General features: G+C 37.1%; 2 protein-coding genes across 2 annotated transcripts; one reads left to right on the forward strand and one right to left on the reverse strand.

Annotated features, from left to right (window-relative positions):
- The first annotated feature begins 519 nt into the window (after positions 1–519).
- Positions 520–8,889, forward strand: LOC141915356 (putative G-protein coupled receptor CG31760). The gene is made up of 13 exons (XM_074806850.1): positions 520–583; positions 2,922–3,390; positions 4,677–4,814; positions 4,930–5,137; positions 5,539–5,705; positions 5,937–6,105; positions 6,722–6,790; positions 6,868–6,977; positions 7,368–7,588; positions 7,695–7,833; positions 7,923–8,028; positions 8,111–8,272; positions 8,833–8,889. The coding sequence occupies exons 1-13, from the start codon at positions 520–522 to the stop codon at positions 8,887–8,889; spliced, it is 2,079 nt and encodes a 692-aa protein (XP_074662951.1).
- Positions 8,890–11,443: 2,554 nt separating this feature from the next.
- LOC141914310 (uncharacterized) lies at positions 11,444–22,719 on the reverse strand. The gene is made up of 5 exons (XM_074805593.1): positions 22,638–22,719; positions 15,792–15,828; positions 13,793–13,936; positions 13,034–13,279; positions 11,444–12,342 (listed from the first exon to the last, which is right to left on the reverse strand). Exons 1-5 carry the CDS (start codon positions 22,638–22,640, stop codon positions 12,308–12,310), a joined length of 465 nt encoding a protein of 154 aa, XP_074661694.1. The 5' UTR covers positions 22,641–22,719; the 3' UTR covers positions 11,444–12,307.
- Positions 22,720–23,815: the final 1,096 nt, after the last annotated feature.

Consider the following 23,815-nt stretch of genomic DNA (forward strand, 5'->3'; position numbering starts at 1 on the left):
TAACCTCACACAGTGAGCATTAAACATCAGACACTGTCGATAATGATGAATAGTGCTATTCATTTTTGTTTGTATATCCGTGGAAGGCAATAGGTCGGTTCAGTAATGATCGTTTGTGTTAAAAAAAACAGATAAAACCAATGCGCGAAATCACTAGGTCCTGATACTGTACACACCAAAACTGAACCTGATAACCGATATACGCATTTCATTCTTTTCTGAAACGTGCGTGGTAAAGTAAGAAAATATAGTTATCCCGATGTTTCCAACGCAAAAATGAACTGAACATTTGCTAATGACATCATTAAGTGTATATAATCCCAGTATCAGCGGCTCTTCAATCTAACGTTTCCATTGAGACTCGGATGATGGTGATGATATTGTCATACACGTTGACGAGAATGAATTGTCACGGTGCGTCTGATAGGTCGGCACTTTTCGTCATAAGATAATAAGCAAGGTGCTTGGCAAGTTATCACGAATAAAGGGTAATTGTTTATTGACTAAGCAGTTGTGAAGATGGTTGCGCTAGTTGTGCTCCTGTTTTTGGGATCTAGAATATTTCTAGTCACATCAGCACGAGGTAATTGTCTATGTTTGTTATGTTTTAACGCACCGTATATTTTATCCACTTTGGAAAGATCCATACATCTGATATTTGTAACAACGATGAATAGTAGGCCCAACTATTTTGGTATTTTACCGAATGTTTATTAGGGAAATCACTGTATGTTCTTAGATCAACCAAACTAAAAATATCTAAGATCGGCCATGACAACAAAACCTTTCATATCAAGCCACAACCGTTCAGTCTATCAGTTCATAAAGTATAATCATTATACACGCAAATCACACATCTCACGTCACATTAGTCGCCAGGTAATTAGTAATATCTGAAGATGTCGTAAGTCACATATTTACCAGTTTCATGTAACCCGCACTCTCATACTGTAATATAATTATTCCCCGCAAACCAAATCCGCAGGGTAGAAATCTATCTTATTTTGATTAAGCGCAGAAGGAGCGGAGCGTATGGTATTTCGATAGAGTATTTATGTATAGATATACATTTATCGTGTCGTTTGAAGTCTTTTTTGTATTTCATATAAACACATCGGGTGTGTGGTGTTTCATTCTGTAAACATATTCACCTCTTTTGAAATCAACGTCTAACTGGCAACATAGTTCTTGGATTAATTCAAGTTGATAAAAAAGATCAATTTACACTGATTAATACAAGTTATTCTAGGCGTTTCTGCCGTGTATATTTATTCAGAAACCTACAATTAATGAAACCACAAATAACAGAATCTCAATTTATTTTCGTTCGAGTCTGTATATTTCTTATTGACGTCATAGCCGTTCCATCACGTCAAATTTATCTGATGAATTAGATTTCAATCGAAGAAGATCGAACATTATCGATAAAACAATAAATCCGGCGAAAGTCCACAGGCTGTGTCTAATGATCGGTGTCTGGAACGAATATTACTTTAGAATTTAGAGTCTAATTGAAAAATGTGATTACTATCGATACGAGGTTAAACCTTCTAATAGCACTGTATTTGCAGTAACTAAAAGCTGATATGTACTTATTTCCCGCTGCTGTTAGTGATAGTCTCAATATTTCCGTTTTTACCAATCTCCGATAAAATACGCCTCGCACGCATCACTGGAGTTTCCGCCCTAAACGAGTCAGCAGAATATCGACTATATGTTAGCATTTCTCCGAGTGAAAAAGACTCGAGATTTGACATGTCGGGGAAAAGGATTTCAGAGAGAACAAGCATTGAATATCGTATGCGACGTCGATTTAACATTGACATTAAAACCACCGAATGAAACCCGGGGGACGGAAAGAAAGAATTGCAGTAATTTGATACAAACAGACGTCATCGAACAGGCAGTCTGGGAAGCGATTAACGATGACGTCACTTCCTCTGATATAAGACGTAGTCGATTTTCGTATGTTTGTTGCAAAATCATAAACATTCTTATATATAACAATAATAAAATCCTGCATTAAGAAAGAAAAACGTGTCGATCCGGAATGTTGACTTCATGAGATTTATTTGACGTTTCGACTTCATCCTAATAGTACGGAAGCGATAAAGGGCCTCGAGTTGTCGCGTTCCAAGCCGACAAGTCGCCATATGTATGTCGACATATCGCGATATATCGCGTCAAGTCGACATGAATATGTCGACATATCGTGACGTTTTCACGACAAATTTCGCTTTTTCGCCCATTTTCCACGGGACAAGCCGTCATTTGAAGACACGTCTAAATGGAAGATGAGGACGCCAGTGATATGACGACTGAGTTTCAAGCCGTCATGAATATGTCGACTTGTCGCGAGGAAAATGGTCGTGAAAACGAAATATGTCGTCAAAACGTCACGATATGTCGACATATTCATGTCGACTTGACGCGATATATCGCGATATATCGACATAAACAGGACGACTTGTCGAGTTGGAACGCGACATCTCGAGGCCCCTTATCGCTTCCGTATAATAGTCATCCTCAGTATTCCCGAAGACGACGATTCTCAGATTTTCTGAATAGCCATGTCACATAAATCTGAAATATAAGGATTTCTCCGATTCGGCGGCTGCCATTAGATAAAATTAGACTCATTCATGGACAACGGATTTCATATTAAGTCGGTATTCGGATAGGTAATAAGAGTTTCGCAAACTTCGGTTAGAATGATGTAAAATATATTGAAATGAAAAGCAATAAGCCACTTTATTCCTAAATATACTCATTCGATTTCCAATACTTTACCCCCGCGGCGGGCGATCCTAACAAAAATAACACTTACGTTTCGTCACTTTGATCGGATGACGTTGTTATTCTTAGTCATCAAACTTAATTTTTATAGCGATTATAGTTTGATGGTGTCGATTTTTTTTCAGATGATTCTAAGAGGCTCGAATCGGCACGAAACTTCCTACGCTATGTCGATCAGATTAACCCTACAAACTGTAACGCCGGGACAGGTGAAACTATATCAGTAAAATTCGACACGTCTATTTGGAACAAGTACGCCGATGTAGCCGTTAAGAGCGCAAATCTGATTTCAAAAATGTTGGTTCAAAGCGGTGACAAGTTCAATACTTCATATGATCCATTGCTTTACGACATTGTAAGGAATAATGTCGCCGGTAAAACGCTTATTTTCGGCTCGGCCATCGCGCTGGAACCAAACGCTGTTCCCTTGTACGGTAAATTCAGCCCTTACGCCTCGCGACAGGGAGGAATCGTTACTGCTTCGGATCTTTCTTTGGGTTACGACTATCTAGATAATGTAACTGAATGGTATTCGGTGCTCAAGGAAAGAAATTGGATGCGAGTACCGTTAGTAGCTTCTATCGTGAATTACCGGTGAGTATAGTGACAAGGTTTGAGCTTCGAGTACTTATCAAGTCGCGTGTCGTGAGAAACTGTAAAGCTGTTATTACCTACACGCTTGTGACTACTGTCACTTGTTTATCGTAGACTGCAGTTCATTAGTTCGCTTGATGTTCATACATATAACCCGTAATTCTGACCGACCTGACATCAAAAAGTGCTTAAGCTTAGCTACCTCTACTTATACAGCACTAATCAAAAGGCACCGACATTTCGCGCTGATTGCTATACTTAACACGATCTGACAAACGATGCAACAAAAACGTTGATCATTCGTTATATTTTTGTTCAAATTCGTTTAAAAAAAACGAGCTTACTAAGTACAACATTTTAATTTTCATAATATGCCTTTTAACAGTTATGTAAAGGCTATGTTTTTTTGGGTACCCACTAGGTCCAAAATGTTAAATTTCGTTTCCATACGATTACGATTGGTAGAACACTATATCCGTGTTGACGCGATGAGGAGAGAATCCCACAATGATAATAAAAAGTCCGAAAATGAAACTTCGAGATAGTAGTTTATTACAACGTTTCGACTATATCCTAATAGTCATCTTCAGGAATAATTATTAATTATATAATGAGAATAATTATTAATAATTATTAATTAACTATTAATTATATAATGAGAATAATTATTCCTGAAGATGACTATTAGGATATAGTCGAAACGTTGTAATAAACTACTATCTCGAAGTTTCATTTTCGGACTTTTTATTATCATTGTGGGATTCTCTCCTCTTCCATACGATTAGTCAATAAACATAGGAAATGATATGCAGCCCCATAGAGCTAGCTACGATTATTACTTCCTTATGATATACGAAGCGTTACAAACGCACCGGATGAAATCGTGATCATATATATATATATACGTCTGGTGACAAAACTCAATCAAAAACGTGTTAGTTACGCCCAGTGACGGCGTAAATCCTGTCTCAATGACCAAACAAATGTATTATCCGGATGTTAACACGTTATCATATACTTATCACATCTCTTTAATCTTCGAACTCGATGTAATGAACCCCGCACAGCGTGAACCCGTTCACTCATATTCTGCCGCGAAAGAGAATAACATTTGAAATGTCCCCACCCTGACCCCGCCCTTCAATTCCATCAAATTATATCCGTCGACGCTATATCAACAACTCTACGTAAAAGCATGGCCTCAAGTTCCAATCTATCATAAAGCCACGCTAACCGAATCCATGTGATCGAAATTGGTTCATTATCGACGATTTTCTCTATCATAGGGTTTGGCCAAACGACACAATATTATCCCAAACATTAACGGAACCGTTAGCGAAACTATCCGACGGACATTGGACCGATCCATATTTTGACTGTCAAGCGGGTGACATTTGGATGGTTACATATTCAGCCCCGATTCTGTCTTATAATCAGACCGGAAACTACACTCAATTTCGGTAAGCGGCTTTTCAAGATCTTTTCATTCGGATTTGTGAGCGAAAAACTCCTACCGAAATAGAGAATCTTCACGAGGAGATCGTCGAATTTTCATGAAGTAATCGTCGAATACCGTTTGATTTTTTTCAGAGGTGTCGCAACAATTGATATAGAATTGAAGGAAATTGATATAAATCAATGCGATACAAATTCAACAAATGGTCAATCGACGCAGGCGGAACAGGTTGATAAAAGCCGTTCGGTTGATGTTTTCCGCGACACGCACGTCTGTCCCATCTCGACTATTGTATGTATATAGCATTCTATTTTAGATTTTTCTCGGAAAAATCATGATTAAGGCAGCGACTCCTGTGCGTTACGGGCAGAAGCAATGCATCAGTGTCTAATTAATACGTGTTTCTTAAGTAATATGAAACCTCGCGTGGCTGTTCACTCCTCTGTATCTGATATCGAGAAACCTTTTCGTGCGAAATCACGCGTCTATAATTTGGCTTCATTATCCCCGCTTTTTGATTGACATAACAGTTCTACAGCCCACTCGATAAATACGTGTAAACCACGTGTATTTCGACGCATAAAGCGCACTTAAACCAGTTTTTTGTCGACAACTTTAAATTCCCATTAAACTCGTGAATTCATTTGCGAATTTTGACGATTTTAGGAAGCATTGATGATTCATATTTTCAGTGCGAAGTAATTCGCGGACAAGGATTCAAACGTGGATCATATAAATGTGTATGCGCCGACGGTTATTATTTTCCCGACGTCCAAATCCCACCGCGTATGAAATACTTCAATGGATCCCAGATCGAAGCTATTATCGGTAAAAATGATTCCAATATCGACGTAAAAAGGTTAGTTAGCGACAAAGTGTCCTGAAGCAGACATTCTAATAGAGAAACCACTTCACTTCTGCTGATATCATGAATAAAATATAACGATCCTCTTCAAATACACGTTCATTTTATTCCCAACGATACTTTAATTACTGAATATGTATGCTGATTATTTGCTACCAAGATGTTAAAACCGAACGGATAAAAACGACCTGAACTGATCTAATTCTTGTATACTTTTATGTTTAGATTTGAATGTTTGAAGTGTAGGCCAGGCTGTGATACGTGTGTCGATAGTTCTCCTTGTCTTTATGAATTCATTCTCACCGTTCGAATAATCATATTGATAATTACCGCTTTGATGGTATTTGGTATCATTTTCTCGACGTATGTCATCTGGTTGAAAAGGAACTGCAGGGTACGCGCCGTGTTGCAATATTGTCACCACATTATCTCAATAATATCACGCAAAAAACCGACTAATCAAACCCCATTTAGCTGACCACATATAACGATGGCAGTCATCATTCGTTCATGTGATCCGTCTTTAGAACACCTCCTTAACTTGTTAAAGACAGTTTTCAAGGCGTTATTACTTAACCATGCATTCGACTAAAGCTGAAGTCGAACTTGCCGTATATCTGCGCTTAGAAAATGAAGCTTATTAGATCATCATTACATAATTCTTCGAAAATTATACAAATTCAAAGCAGAAAAGACTGATTACGTATAGAATAACGAAGCCGTTCTTGCTGTTTTTATCAGAAATGGACTTTCTCCGTCAATATCCGCTAATGTGCATAATTTGCTATTGAATTGCGCGCTTTGTCGATATCATCGCTCAAATATCTCTTATAAAAGCATTCGAGCACACGTTCTGTATTCACGTCGATAAACTTGCATTTCCCCCAGTCTTCCCGTTCTTAAATAAATCCAAAGGGAAATCATTTTTCACAAACCATTACACTGGGAAGAGATTTCTATAAAGTGGCGAGAGAACCGATCGAACAGTTTATTTCTTTTATCGTTTATAGATCATTAAAGCGGCGAGCCCGATATTTCTATACATCATGGCAGTAGGAGCTATTCTGATGTGCTCAGAGGTATAAATCGAAGAATTCTGATGATTTCGATGTCTCTTAATGATTGATTGATGTTTAAACATATATTTGTTTTGTAGGTATTTTTAGAGTTTCCTGAGGCTACGGGCACGATTTGTATGATAAAACCATGGCCGAGTACTATTGGATTCTTTGGTGCTTATGGGGCACTACTACTGAAAACTTGGAGGTTTGCTTTTTACTTGTGTTGAGTTGCGAGGGATACGGTATTCTCGTTGCATCGGCGGGAAGCGACGTATTTGTTACACGTCAGAATTGAGAGCACTCAATCAATTCAATGATTCGCAATTTAATGCTATGCGGATTATGGATAGATTCCACGGATATTTTTTAGTGAAACTCAATCGCCATTTAAAGATTATTTAGTTTTAGTTTTCTTAATGTTTCTTGTGTTTCCAAAAATTCTCCTTTCTTCGTGATTGAATTCACCGATAGTTGAATTGATTGCATTTACATTTCAAATGTTCTTTAAGATTCCTTGTGATTTACCGTCTTCTATACTTTCGTTCAAATCTTCTGCTGTTTATAAAATCCCTTTCCTTTTTTCTATTTCTTTCAGAATTTCTGCCATCATAAAAATCCAAACGGCGAAAAAATTACAACTTTCAGACAAAGAACTTTTAAAACGTTTTTTACCGATATTAGGAATTGCGGTTGTGTTTTTAGTAGCGTGGACAGTTGCGGTTCCGCTAAACGAACGCGTTCAAATTAAAAAGACATCTAGCGGTTTGAAATATCCAGTATGTTCCAGTGACTGGTGGATGTATGGAGTTCAAATCGGTAAGCATGGCCCCAAAAATGTCATTTCATTCTGACAGAAACCAAGAAAGTATATACTTTTCCGTCAAAATTGTCCCTTTTCCACGTATTGACATATTTTTTTCAGGACAAGTTGTATTGCTAGTATGGGGTGCGTATCTGTGTTACTTGATACGGAAAGCTCCCAGTCATCTAAATGAAAGTAAATATATAACCTGGTGCATATATAATACAGTTCTACTGGGAACTTTCATACTTATTATCAGGTATATTTACTATCACCTCAGATTTGTAAACATCTTCTGCGTTTTATAGAAGTGATGATATTTCCTCTTATCATATACTGTAATTGTAGAGAGTTGATCGCGGGAAACGTAGGACCGGATATGTTATACGGTATGCTATTGTTACGCCTTCAGGTGCACGTTACGTCGATGGTTCTTCTGATATTTGTACCTAAGGTGCGTAAATCAGTTTGATCAAATCGATGCTGATAGAAACGTACAAAAAAAGCTGCTATAATATCTATTTGTTCATTATCAGTTTTATGCGTTGTATCGTGGCGTGAAAGATGAAGATTTACGAGGTGCTGGAACGATGAATCGTCAAACTGAACCGACAATTACATCAGTAGATGTCACTCACCGATCAACTCAAACTGAAGCTTCGTGGGTTGATTTATGCCAACGAGGAAGACCAACTAGCGTAAGTGTAATTAGGTGCACAATATTACATGTTCAAGGAAATATATATATTCTTATGATGGTTAAACCAAACATAAGAAATTTCAATTTTCCTCTGAATGTATATGGATCTAGTGGTTTTCGCATGTCTCTATGCTCTATGCTTGTTGCGTTCGATAACTCGAATAAGAGGTAGACTCTGAGACTCTCGAAGAAGTGTTCGGTTAAACAAACCGCGTTATTGACGATTCCCGTCAATTAACGTCGAGTAAGCTCTAGATGTCAGTGCCAGAGCTATGTGATAAATCTGGAGCAAAACAGAAAGAACAGGACGAATTTAGGAGGGTATTTTCCGGGGTTCCAGCTTTCCCGTTGAAGTAACCTTATGTCAACACACGGGAAAGCCGCTTGCAACCTCCAGCGTGGCCCCGAAGAATGTCATTACTTCTTAAACCCCCGCTGTCATATTGCTCCACCCTTGAAGAGATTCCAAATGAATTCGCCTGCCTGTAACTAGTTCCTGAGCCGACGTTTATTTCAGAAATTAATAATACGACGAATGTCTAAATTTCTACATTTCAGACGTCGTCGAATACTGGTGAACGACTGAGAAATAACAAAGTTCACCCGGCAGAATGAAACACATATACTGACTATACGGAGATGATTTGGGCTAATCCTAGTCCTCTTTCGTAAGCTATGTATAATGAATGATCTATTGTAGTAAATCAGTCAGTATTAACGTTAATTAACCGTGAAATCAAATCGTTTTTACGCTAATGACGTTCGGATGTTTTTCTATGTGACGTTCCGTATACAGTTGTAAGAAGAGTCAGTCCGTCCGGATTTTATGTTTCGTAAAACTGGATCGATATGTAAACACGAATCAGATCATCGGTTTATTTGTATGATATATTTACAATCCATTAAGTAGAAATTGAATTATGATGATACGAGCTTTTATGCGATTTTGCATAGAATAGACGGAATAATTCAAATCGATCGACGTAAGGCGAATAAGTGTTACAGTCGTTTCTTTGACGATTCGGGCTATGTTTAGATAACAATATTTGTTCGTCATTAACTGAAGGAATATACGGGGAGATGATATTTAGATGATAAACTATAGATGATGCGTTCTAATTAATTGTCAATAAATAAAGCGCAAAGCTAGGATTAGTTCCATTAATAACATCATTGACCCGCTCGCTCGATCACTTCGATTTATGAGGAAGTATTGGCAAAGAAACGGATGATTTCTTATTGGTTTCCTCATAATTCGTCAGGCCGCGTATCATTATGTTTAATATTGCATATGTTGCGCTATTTCATTTCATTATGTACTTTTTATGGTTAATAAATATTATTGAAACATTATCAAAACATAATATTCTCGCTTCAAATTGTCTCAGACCGAAACGTGAAATGCTGGCACCAACGATATCAAATTTTGAATTTCTCCCAGTGTTTTTTTCTTTCCGATTGAGGAAATCTCTTCAATCTGATTAATCGTCCATATACGCCATTTTTAGTTTGATCATTGAGTTGGGGTCCTGGCCGAATAGCATGGTTTTTGGGACTCGAACCCGCCATCTAGTTGGAGCCAGGGAAGATAGGACAGTCTCGAACATCTCTCGCGAGGTCCTATAATCAACTCTCCTGATGACAAATATCAGGGTTCATTTAACAAAAAAAGGTAATAATGGAAACTGATTCAGAAACTGAGTTGGAAAATTATTTCTTCGAAATGAATCATTAGTCACAGTTTCCTAAATTCCCTAGTTTCAGTATGTGTGTGATTAACTCGGAGATGCTGCTGACAATACTTGAATAACTGCTAACTTGTCAGCCGATAATGATCTCAAGACGTGAAATGTCGACGTCTATTGGCAACTTGTTCCGATCTTTGCCACATCCGATCAATTCAGACTAATCTATCAGCCGTAACTCGCAGTCGATGTAATAATATTATATCGGGAGGCAACAGGTTGCTGCTGACAGGTCACAAGACGGATGAGAGGACATTTTGTTCTCCCTGCGCGACATGTGATAAACTGAACGGTCGTGTAAATAAGTACGTGTTATTTATCTACCCGAGTCCAGTATGTCTTGAAGAATTCTTCTCATCGGTATAGAGATCGGTGGTAGTTTGTTACCGACTATAACCAATTAATGAGTATTCCTGAAAATGTCTGTTTATGATGAGTAATAGGGGTTTAGTTGGTTCAGGCCAAAGGTCGAAAGGTCGAGCTCGTAAAAAATGAAAAAAACATGAAAATAATAATAATTTCTTCTTGAATTAGGAGTGAAACTCATAAAAAATGAAAAATAAATTCGAGCGTGCGAGAATTATTTTTCATTTTTATGAGTTTCGCGACTAATTCAAGTAGAAATTGTTATTATTTTCATATTTTTTCATTTTTTACGAGCTCGACCTTTCGACCTTTGGCCTGAACCAACTAAATCCGATCCAGGGGGACCCGTGAGACTTGTACAAGTCATTTAATCCTTTGAGTGCCCTTTTTCATTTTGCCAACAAACACAAAATTGGCGCATTCCAGTGTGGGGGTGAGCCTATTGCATTGACAGATTCTTTCGAAATAAACTCCTGTGTAGTTTTAAAGAAACATTTCGGGCTTTTTCACTCTTAGTGCGGGATTTCTTAATCAACTGTTGACTAAAACTGGGACTAGAAAATTTCATTGATTTCAGTATATATTTATATACGTATATTTGAAGTGTTTGTGTTATTCTAGTGGTATTCATCCTGTGTGGTTGGTAACTGGGATATTACCAGGTCCAATAATATACGAATCACTCCGGATATTTGCGTCAATCATTCACGATGCAATTTTTATTTAGTTCTTGACTTCGACATGCATGATATCATCGAGCTATCTTACATCCCGCATACTCCATATCTATATTGTATTGCTGAGATTTTTGAGAGCACTTCGGGGGTAAAAAGTCGGATATGCAAAGCATATTGTAAATTCACTCTTGATTCTGTCATGAATAATGATACGTATATACTTCATACCAGAAAGCCAGTTTTCAACAGTACACACGGTCTTATTTATTTCTTTCAAATGCACTGAGAAAACAAAAGTAATAAACGGTTATGATAAAAGCGGTTTTAACAACATGTATTTATTTCAAGAATCTCATTTTACAATAAATTCACACGTGAAATTTGGCTGGTGTTAAAAGCCTAAACTCGCTGATTCAAATAGAGAATCTCCCGCATTCCAGAACAGGGTTTGAAAGCTCGGTGCTTGACTTGGAATGACAAATTCCCCGCACTGTTGTTACTGATAAAGTGATGTCCAATAAAGTTAAAAATCTGAGTATATATGATATAATAGTAAAACTATTTACAGTCTTAGTTAAATTTCAAAATCACTGACAAACATCTATATTCAATATGCTACGGTAAATGAGAAGGAATGAATGATGTTGGCTTTAAGCTACGCTTATTTGCGATACTTTTTACAAGAATGACACAAGGGTATCTATTCGTATGAATTACTTGTACAATTGACTGCAACATTAACTGTAGTTCCCAAGACGGTGTTGATGATGGTGATAATGATATAAAGTGGTCGTTGACTTATATAGCTACGGATATAAATTGAGAACATAGACGCGCTTCTTACATGTAAGAAAAAAAAACACATTCTTCCTCACAACAGATGGATTACAAAGTCGCACGGGATTGACTTAATGGTCACTTGGGCATTATCGTGAAAATTCCAAACTGGTAATATATCACCACTCTCAGTTTGTCAGTTCGTGTCTAATCGAGATAGCAGCATAATCCAGTATCCGCTGTACATACTCTCTCGGGTGGAAGTATAGATTTAAGGGATTTAACAAATAAACTGTTTCTGACAAAAGATTTCTGCTGGCCTACATTCAAAAGTCTTCACTGTATTTCACAACGAGTTGTCGATATTTCTTCATTTCACACGCAGCGTTCGATAAGGAAGATAAGCGTATTATTCCATTGATAAATAAGATGATTTGCATAAAGCACCAGTATCATCCTCGCTATTTATTAAAACTCTTTGCTCGTCATCATCTTGACAAATTCTGAAAAGTATAAAACACCGAATTTATGCGAACATTGAGCTACTTTCGTGAAGGTTCATTAGAGACGGCGAAAGAATATTGAAATTCGTGCTATTTTAAGCATTTATAGATTAGACAAAGATCATTTTCGTGTATCGTTATTCCAAAACACGATTACGGTAGCATTTAGAAGAATAGAGAGCATAGTTAATACCCGCAACAAGTATCAGTAGTATATAGTGCTTTAGGAAGAGATAAAATATATCAGAAATCGTTAATGCCCGGTGGCTGAAGAGACACGAGAGAGCGGAAGAAGACGAAGTAAAGAATGTCGGTCTCTTATTTCAAATCCCCAGTGAACGTTGAATGTTTTATAGTCGCCTGACGATGTTAACGATCGTCATGTATATATTTCTGGATGGCAGGAAATCTGAAATTCTGTAATAAAGACGAATTCGTTGCTTAAAAACGTTGATATACGATAGAGCATGACATGTCGATTGCCCATACATCACCGCCGCAATAGCTGAAACGTAGCATTTGATTTTTTTTCTTCATTTTATCACGCATCAATTTCACGCTTTATTGAAAGCGAATATTACTTAGACCTTAAATATCGCCAGCTATTCGTTTTTGTATACGAACTGCGAATAAAAAAGTAACGTGCAGAATGTAAACTAAGGGCAATAAATGAAGCAAATAATGAACGTACCGTCATAATTCACTCGACCATCACTGTCAACATCAGCCTCTTTAATCATTTCCTCTACGTCTTCATCCGTTAGTTTTTCCCCAATTTGCCCCATGATAGTTTTCAGTTCGTGTTTATCGATGAAACCGTCGTTGTTTTTATCGAATTCGCTAAATGCCTTGCGCAGATCTTTCGCGTGGTTCTCCCATTGGTTCATCTTTGGTTCCATCATTTCGACGAATTCACCGAATTCGATAGTTTGGTTTCCTGAAGTGAAATGTTTGAATGCTTATGGAAGCAGTAGATACATATTTGCATTTTTTCATACCCCTAAAATTAAATGATTGTTTATCAAACTATGATCTATCTTCATTACGCCTCCATAAGCTCATTTACTAGGATCCATAGTTTAAATGATCATTGAGCAATCAATTTTGAATATCATGATTTCTGATGATGAATTATGTAGAATCTACTGTTTTCCTAAGTCATAATAGCTTCCAATCAACGATTAGTGATCAATTCATGAAGTTTTCTTCTTAAATTGAATAGGAGACCGTAAATGGAGATAGCTTCAAATGGGTTGATGTATGGGCAATTTTGCATCTCTAGATCGATGTACGAGTCGATTTATATCATACAGTTGTCACTGACTACAAATAACAGCTCTCTTTTTCTCTTCTGAAATGCATATCACTAGACTATCGATATTGAAGTTCTTATTCACGAAAACTAAGGTCTTAATCGGGCGGTGGTATAGAGAACATGGAATTTACTGACCATCTTTATCGACATCTCTGATCATTTTGTGGACTTCTGCTTTTGTAGGATTTCTTCCTAACATCTGTATGATGTTTATAAGTTCATTAGCGTCGATGTGACCATCTCTGTTTTGGTCGAACTGTTGGAAAGCCTCTCGTAGAGCTGTAGAATAAAGGGAAAAAGATATTCTGCATTAAACTGTTTTATTCAGTTAGGTCAAATCAGTACAGATTACAGAATGACATCGCGGATCTATTACGCATCAGAATTACATCACACAAACAGCGACATTAAACATCGTTAACGTTCCTCATCTCTACTGTTATACCGCTCATAAAACTATCGTCATCTAGAACTCGATCGCTTACTCTTTGCGGTTGGGGCATTTTCTCAATATTCCTTTTCATCTTGAAGGCTTTTAGAAAGCCTGTGAACGGGCAAACTGTCGATTGAACGACGATGGGAATAGTGTGTGAAGTATGTGAGAAGTGGGAGGTCGACCTAAACCAGAAATACGACACTATTAAAAATGTATGCAATCAATACATCTCGATCATAGATATTTCGTTGGTTGATCATACATGTACACATTAATATATCACTATTTGTTTGATTATTTACTTTTTTCCGAAAATTGATATCTATCACTTTTCGCAAGAATATCTACGATATAGGGCGCTGCATAAACGCAAAACGAGAAAAAATTACTGAATTGCAAATGGATTCGCAGACTTAGTCGCACAGCTAAGTCACTGAGTATACTAGGTTCAGACGCCCAATCAACTGGTCACTGTGGCCATGAGGTTAGGCTGATCGCGCCTCCGAGGCCGACAGACCGAGTTCGACTCCTGTTAGGTCAGACATTTACAAAAGTACCAACAGTCTTTTTGTATCCTACGAAATTCGGTCAATGTTGATCACCAATCAAGTGAGGACCATCATTCGTATGTTAACAACTAAGAAATGCATCATTTTTTCTATAACAAGACGTAGGCCTGAAACGCCTGCGTTTCCTATTCTCAAAAAACATATTGACATTCATGACGTATCACTCGAGATGGCTCCGCGGGACAAATTCACTTTTATTTACTTTTTTCGTGAAGATCTTCGTGAACGCTTTTGGGATCGGTCGTGTATACGAGTTGTGCTACAATTTACACAAAAAATCATTTAACCGATAGTCTGGATATACTGCGCTGTAGCTTGTCCCGAGATAAAAGCAGCAATAAGAGATTTGAGACAGCATCAAATGAGCTTGCGTTATCGACTTTTGCAGATATAAGGTTCCACATAATGTTGTTAACAAGATTATTGGTAAAAAGGTCGAAGGAGGATGAATCGAAGAGGCACTAGTTCAATCAACAAACGCCGCATGATTCAAAATAATCGTTGTAATCGGATTTGGAAGATACCCTGAAGAGATACTGAACTGGTATAATCAAATATCTCACATTCACTTCAGTGGTCGACTAAACACTTCATCATTGTTTTAGTCTTGCCTATCCTCTCGTTTGGACATTTTCTGACCTCACATCGTAATGTCCTTTTCAATAAATTACTCTCGGCAAATAGAATAACTAAAAACCCAACCATCGGTCCCGGAGGAAACTGTTAATTGCTACATTTATCAATAATTTTGCGAAGAGCTTTGCAAATATGCGCACATTATTTATCTCAATTGCTTAATGGACACTTTTACATGATGGCCATGTAAGCTAATTACAATCGCGTGCAATTCCCTTGATCTACAGTAATGATGTCACCTGTGACGTTAGGAATTATGCAAACAAACATATGTCGTTTATCAATTGCTTGAAAAAAAAAAACAAATCACCACCGTCACTATTCGCCCGCAGCTTTAATGTAAACCGATCTATCACACGATAAAAATCACTGAAACTATTTCAACTCAAGTGCATTATTCGAACTGTAGCTGTTGGGGATAGAATTAGTGGAGGCTTCGCAATCGTTTTTTTTTTTGTACTCGAAAATGACGATTTTGAAAGGAAATTCTTACCATCCATTTGTTCATCTGTTAATCTACTTGTCGCTGACTGAAATTAGAAAACAGTGAGAAATTGAGCACGGACGAAATAAAGAAAATGTAAAAATAGACGAACGCATTTAAATCTTGCAGTGTTGGAATTTCAAGTCAGTTTCGTCAATAATGATATTGAAAACTTCTGTGCAAAATGCTAAGTGCTTAAAAGTGTGTTAAATGGAAAACGGCGATGAGTTTCTATGACATAGATTCATAACAGCCTACATCGCTGGGCGTTAATGAACCCAATCGAAAGTAAAGAGTGGTGGCAAAATTCAGTCGTAAAACAAACATCTCGACGCAGTTTATTGACCGAAATTTCAATATTCGCTTCGTTAATTTGCAATGCGGAATTTTCTCGAGAAATATTAAAACATGAAACGAAAATAAAATTCACGTAATTGGAACGATATTGAAGGGTGAGTGGGATAAGGGAGTTTCGGAAATCATGATTCAGCGCTTGTGACCTTCAGAATAATATATTGATATATCATATGAAATAAATTATCAACTAACAAATCATAGATTTATATTTCCATATTTATGATGTCCACTAAGTTATTCAGTATGTATATATATAAGTTACGACCGCTGGCCCCTCGCGGAAATAACGATGCTTGGTTTCTGATCTTTATTATATTCACTGGCACAACTGTATTGGTTGATTAGATCTGACAATTAAATTCCGTGGTATGAATAAATATTTCATCAGCTAGGATCATGTCATTGGGTTCGCATAATGGATTTCCTGCACAAATTTACTTTTACAGTTATCCGCTATTACAATTTGATTACTTCACCTAACCTTGTATATGCACGAGCGAATGCTTAAGCTGAACACATCTGAACATATGCCGTTCGATTCATGCCCATTTCATCTGACAAAACTATTCTTAGCCTTGGCTTTTCATACTCGTGATTAGTTCCTTCAAGATTAGCGTTTCATATCTGATGACCGCAGCAATTTTTCTATGTCCATCGATGATTAGTTTTTCATTCCATAACGATAAACACACACAAAAAAACCACATGTTTTTATATTATATTCTTTCCAACTCTGAGATATTGCCTTTTAGAATCAGGACTTTTGAAATAAATGATATAATATCGGATATTTCATTGCGATGCGTTCGATTTAGTCGTGTTTATGGTTGAAAAATAGATAAAAGAAAAACCATTCATTTTATCACCGAATACGCGAGTGAAATTTCACTTTGAAAATTTCATCTTGTCATTGTGTTGATTTATTTTAACATTACTTCAGGCGCAGGTGTGGGTTCTGACTTAACGGCCAATAAAACCATCACAGAATAAAATGTAAATATAGGTTTTTGTCAGTGAAACTGCTAATAACAGATACGATGAATTGTGGATCTAGATTTATGTTTCTTCGAGCGATATCTGATGATCAATTTCGACAGTATTATGATATATTGACAAATGATGTGTAGTTATTTCAATTCTCCACATTTCGGTAAAGAAAAATTGACAGCAAAACGTTCTACGTGTAGCACGCGTTTCATCCGGATATTTCCTTTCGAGGACTGTTCGATTCAGAGAAAGCTTGCTTATTTTATAGGCCTAGTATTCGATATACAATACGTCTTCTCATTTATATTCAGTAACGCAAGACATAAAATCTTACGTTACTATGAAGATCATTAATTATTCTGGTGGACGACCTCGTGGAATCTTTCCATAACTGCCTAGGGATTCATGTAGGTATGGTTACTTCTCTGTGCAGCTGCATTTATCAATCATGGGTTGAGAAGATCATTGGATTCGACTTAAATTCGATAATATGCCGACAGCGCTGCTGGAAGCCAGCGACGACATTTTGAACTCTGTCAAAGTTTTCAAACATCAAACGTGATGATATTCTTTCAGTTATAGTGTCCAGCCGCGACATACAAATGAGATTCTTCTAGGTTTATTAAGCATTAAAACATTCCGTGAGATTTTTATAACCCATGGACGTGATGATTGAATGGTTGAAAGACACGCATTTCATTTGTCATTAGTCGTTCGACCCACCAACGAGGTACTTTTGTATGAATATTTCAGTACTAGATTAGAAATGTTCGCTCAAAAATACTTTTATGATGATGACGCATTCTATCGCAACGGTTAGCATAGAAACACCGTGTGCTTTCGTATTTTCTGGAATCAATTTTCATCTTCAGTAAAATATCGTATTTCAATCTTGAACCGTTATCGCGTCAGTGGAAACCTTGGTTATGTTACCAAAAAAAAGATATTCCTATACGCTGAATACAATCCGTTTCGTTCACACATCGTTGTCTGTTTACAACCGAGATTCAAAATTACCAGGAGCGCCAAAATATATTACTCAATATAGAAAGTGTCTGTCAATATAATCCGAGAAGACAACGCCATTACCTCAACACGTCAAGATATAGCCGCAAAACAACTTTATCTACAGCGACTCTATTAATGGAACTGAGTCAACTATTTCCATTTAAAGATTTAAAAAGAATGAACCGATCATAAAGAGTAGAGACGACGGTTGTTTTGAATTTCAGATTTTTCAGGGAAGCGTTTTGAATGTGCAATGGAACTCGCCGAAAAAATCCGTTGCTTTCTCCTGGTTTTCAATCTCATAAATAGAAGATTATTAATCACGTTAAATTGTATGGAGATGATTTTTCTTCTTTGAAATCTCTAGATTTATGTAGAATGGAGAATGAATTTCGTGTGAGAATCAACGAGCCCCCGTGTACTCAGTGTACTCGTCACTTGAAAGTTTTCGGTGTTTTTGCGCTAGGGATTCCTGTGTTTTCTCGCGAATAATGAATATTCAATTAGTTAACTCCAGCAGCTCGTCACGCATAAATATTTGAAATTTTGATAAGAAAATAAGCGCGAGCTATGAGATACCGATAGACATATATCATATGTTAATGCTTATAGACGATAAACGATTGTAACGATATGTGTCATATGTTGATGATTTAGATTTATACAATCGGAAATTTTTAACCCGTTTCACGCCACTTGGGAGATGTTTCCACGGTGTCTGAGTCCACTGTATATCGGGTCGAATAGATTGCTATGTCGCTATTGATAAACAACCAACCGGAACCGTATCATAGTCATACGTTACATTTCCGATATTAGAAACACTTATTCTATTGCAAATTCATCGATTGCGTCTTCGAACATGAGACACTTAATGCCCACCCGACCTTCTTTATCGCTCATGTAGAACCGTATACATATCATATATATCAGAAATATTAATTCAACGCTCGAAACTTAGCTCTCTGTCATCATCAACTTCATCAGCGAATGGAATTACAACATCTTGTAAACAGTGCTTCAAAAATTATCAATATGTACATAATTTGTATTCGTTTACATTGCTAGACACACATACATGTATGCACATTTTTGTATGCGAAGTACTTTTTAAAAACGGCAAATTAGCTCACATGCATCGCTACCCGATATTCGTCCTAGAAAGTTGACCGTTTTTGTATGTATGGAAAGTGACAGTATTCGTCGATACTGCAATTTCTGACAGTTGAAAGATTCAGGCTGAATTTAGTCAATTAGAGATAAATCTTCATTATGAAACGCTATTAAACCGTATGAGAGGTTAATGTGTCGTAGGAATCCCATCCCCGTGAACAACAAGGGAGATTATTAACGAAAGATTTATCGACAACTGAATTAAATCGGTGACGTCACTGTAGGATATTGAATTATACATCTTAGGTCCCAAATCGCCATAAACCTCGAAACATAATGTCTCTGAGCTTGTTGATTTGAAGTCGGGGATTACGAAGGTAATTAGTGGATGGCAAGTCACAGCGCATCTCACACATTATACGTGGAAACACGCGAACCAGAATTTACCGAATCTAAATCAATCAAATCTCAAGGGTAACAAATGTAATGTTGAAATGTTAGCCCGTACATGAAATCCACGACCTCGAATATCTATCTATATCTATCTATGTTATTTCCATCTGTTTAAAATTCAACGTCCACGAAAGATACGACCGACGAGTGCGCCGGTAACTACAGATACTCGTAAACTGCGGATACAATTCGAGAAAAGACGGTTTTTTTTCTTCGTTATGCGATAATCTAGTTTGTGGTAGTGGTTGTATTGTAGAAGTGGTAGTTTGAATGACCATCAACTGGTAACAATATTATGAAAGTATGACGATAACGGTAATAGATAGGATATCAGTGAGAACGTGGACAGGTGATATTGCAACTTAATGACATGCTACTACCAATCTGCGTGTTAACATACACAAGAACGTCGGAATTATTACTTTTAGCGAGATCAAGCCAAAGCATATTCAATTTGTGACGTTCGATATTCTTTGAAGTTCCTTCGTTAGACGGTATTATCACAATGCGTAACGGCGACGCCGTATCTAGGGTCTGCTGCTTATATATAATTGTTATTATAGTTGATGTTATATCTCGATATTAATATTATGGTAGTTGTAAATTTTCATATTTTATGTATATTTGCATGCACAATGAAACAGTGAATGGGCCAACATGGATGCTATGTCACTAGAACGGACTATTTATCATGGAACGCCTGACGATAACCCTGAACTAAATACAGGATAACCTCAAAATGATATCCAATCAACCGAAAAACACTTGTCCCCTGCTGAGAGTATCATCTTCCGATTGTTTGCATAGAATCCCAAAATCGCGTCACGTGACAGGGCGAGACAATTGGCGAGAATTTCCATAAAGATGTTCATTGATGGGTTCTGATATACGGAAATGATAGACTATGAAAACTATTCATCCTTAGCTGGACAGTGTATATCGATGCGTAGATTTAAGTCGATACTGCCATTGAATACAGCATGAATGATTTAAACAATAACATTTTGATCTCCGCATAAAGATGAGTTGCAGAAACATATCAATATTTCATTCCCCGAGAAGGGAAACTGTCGAATACGCCAGGTTACTTTCAAACCATAACTGCATTAAACATTAGTTAATGGCTGTAATTTTCACAAAATTACTGTTATCTGTTTTTTTAAACTTCGTCTAAACTCTGAATAATTCAAAATCGTCGCGATATCTTCTCAGTTCTTATCTGCGTGTTTGTATACGATACACGCGTAGATAGCCTGGCTCGGGCCTGACGTTTTCCAGATCACTGATGAGGAAATGTTGCCTTTCATATCCGCTGAACCATTCGGGTATTTGCAAGCGGAACCAATGACGACCGGCACTGTAGTAGCCGACGTGTAAACGCATCATAAATACTCTTTAGAGAATTAATTCTGTTACCCAGTTTTCCCAAGTGACGCTCCGGGAATTTAATTACGTTACTTTTCTCGGATGTTCAGTACTAATTCAAATACCGCGTTATAGCGATACTCGATTGAGTGTAATGGTGCGTACTGATGTCTCGATTGATGTTTTCAGAGCGACGGCTTTTTTTCTCTAAATTCATCTATCACATCGAAACCATTCGTCAAACACTGTAGCTTTTGCTTTACGTGATTAGATTCACAAAAATCACCTTCAAACAGTCATCAAACGACTTATTCAATCGGATATTGTAAGTCATCGAGCAAAATATCTAACGGCAACAATTTCTTCGCGAATTTAAACATTTTAATTGTTTTTTTTTTCGTTGATGACAAATCGTTTATCATACAGATCCAGATGGCAGCGTAAGGAACACCGTCACAATTTTCAAGCTTTGCCCCCTTTTATAGCAATGGCAATTGTATTTGGAGGAATTTTCTCCGCCCACAATTGATGGAGCAGCAGTCCTCTGCCCGGAAGTTGGACATATTTCCTTTTATTACCTTTAGTGTCAATAAAATACACTGACATTTCTAAATTTTTAAGACCCTCATTTTGGCTCCGCGGGTAGGCCTAACATACCCGCTTTAACAGAATTCCCATTTCATTTATTTGTTCTCTTGCCACCGATTCAAATATAGTGCGAATTTGGTGCGTTCGGTTGTGGAGAATTAGATGAAGTATTCTATAATGGGAATGACAAGCATCGATCTTGCGTAAAGAACATCTTATTCCATTCATCAAGGGATATAGAATATATTGTAAGGTCTATTGGGTATCGTCTAAGATTCATTATAGCGCATTCACATCTTCGGTTAATCTAGATAATTACATCTTTTTTCTCTTTTCCGAGCGAAACCTGCGACCAACAGTACAACAGCCTAAAGCCGCGATAGACTATAAGCCGTATGAGGGTGATACCACATTTTCAGTAAGTATTATTCAGTTTTTGCTTATCTTATCTCTAAGGCGGAAAACATTTTTTTAAATCATCAAAATATACAAATATTTCGGTCACTGTTCATCACAAATTCGGATATTTCTCGCTCAGAATTCTTGCGTTGTTAAACTTAAAAAATTGCGAATGTTTTCGTCCGGAGTATTTCTGATAACTGACTGCATTTATCAACGAGAAGATTTATTTGAACGCAGTCACGTGCTGAATGATGACGTACTATAACGATTTAATCGATTTGTTTACTTCTTTAGATATCAATAAAGATTTTGCGAAACAGTTTTTTCCCCATAATTTCATCATCTACGACAATATTCCATCATTCTTAATTTCAAATACGCCATAATTCATTATTGAACTGAACTTAAAAAAGATATTTTCTAATTTTCTATAAAAATGTTGCATTAAATTTGAATAGAAACCAGTATGATAATTAATTTAAAAATTTGATTATTTCTCCATATCGCGCTACGCAAAGATTGTTATTTTCATCAGACTGATGAGATTAAACTAGGAATGTACAAGAAATGAAGTTGACCTACCATGATGGATGATATTGTTCAGTCCTTCTAACTTGCAGGAGCTATGAGTCGATGATGAGGCTGCCGCTGCCCGATACAGTCGTTTATAAGGCTAATGAACCGTGGTTAGATTGTGAGAGTTACAGTGGCCGCAACTGGCGCTGTCGTCATCGACGAACTGTCGTCAGATTTCGATACGATACGAAGACGGCGCTAATTATTCCACACTTTTACCCTAGGTTTGTAAGAGCAGGTGGTTCATATCTGATCAATTATTGTCAGATGAAAGGACTTTACAGGAAAATGCATGAATTTTTCAGTATGACTATTTCAGTAGCGTCACTCCGCGGTTAGAACACACAGCATTATATTATGCAACAACCGACCGGAGATATATATTAGTAATGAGAATTAGGAAATATAGTTTCAAATTTAAGCCATAATCTAAATGGCCCACCTGAAGATCAAAATCTGTAGTGTGCATTTCGAGAAAATATGGCCGCGATTTCAGAAATATGATACTGCACTTCATTAAGAAGTCTCCAAGGAGTATTTTTTTTTTTCAATTTTCCACTAAAAGGCATCTTTTTAGCAAAACTTCTGCTCAATGACTAAATGTGGCCTTCTCCTGGGACCGGCATCGATCAAACCCTACGCGCTAGCCGCTAGGTCACTGGTCTGTAGTTACTTGGTTTTGATTATTGGTTAGTGTTGCTGACCATTGTCGGTTGGTGACGGGTGTAGAACTTCACTGGGGTTGTCAAATGTTCTATTTACGAAGATTCTATTACAAAGATTCTAATTGGGTTCGGGATGGACTCGATCGACGTTACATCCTTCTAAAGCCTTGTATCCATCAAAATAAGTGTAAATATGAAAAACGACATGAAACCTGTATAGATGTATCAGCATTGCGATATGATCAAGCCCAATTGGAGATACACGATCGTAAACCAATTTATTGATAATGGGACATGTGTTATATGTGTTTGATGTTGCGGTAATCAGTGATTAATCAGTTCCTCGGGACTAAAAATTCAATTATCAAATTTAATATTTCATGCTTGTCATTGATTGCACAAGGTCAGACGCGTAGATCTCTCAATAAGAGTCATTATCTAATCATGTCGGTACAAAAATTGTAAAACATTTTCTCAATATTGTCATCCTCATCTGCGTCCTTCACGTATCACCATGAA

Source organism: Tubulanus polymorphus, chromosome 1 (genome assembly GCF_964204645.1).
Source record: "Tubulanus polymorphus chromosome 1, tnTubPoly1.2, whole genome shotgun sequence".
Classification (NCBI taxonomy): domain Eukaryota; kingdom Metazoa; phylum Nemertea; class Palaeonemertea; order Tubulaniformes; family Tubulanidae; genus Tubulanus; species Tubulanus polymorphus.

Coding starts and splice junctions, on each gene's coding strand:
- LOC141915356 (XM_074806850.1), top strand. CDS start 520: ATGGTTGCGCTAGTTGTGCTCCTGTTTTTGGGATCTAGAATATTTCTA. Junction 3,391..4,676: donor GCTTCTATCGTGAATTACCG/GTGAGTATAGTG, acceptor TCTCTATCATAG/GGTTTGGCCAAACGACACAA. Junction 6,978..7,367: donor CTACTACTGAAAACTTGGAG/GTTTGCTTTTTA, acceptor TATTTCTTTCAG/AATTTCTGCCATCATAAAAA.
- LOC141914310 (XM_074805593.1), bottom strand. Junction 13,937..15,791: donor AACAGATGAACAAATGGATG/GTAAGAATTTCC, acceptor TTTATTCTACAG/CTCTACGAGAGGCTTTCCAA. Junction 13,280..13,792: donor CAGAGATGTCGATAAAGATG/GTCAGTAAATTC, acceptor ATTTCACTTCAG/GAAACCAAACTATCGAATTC.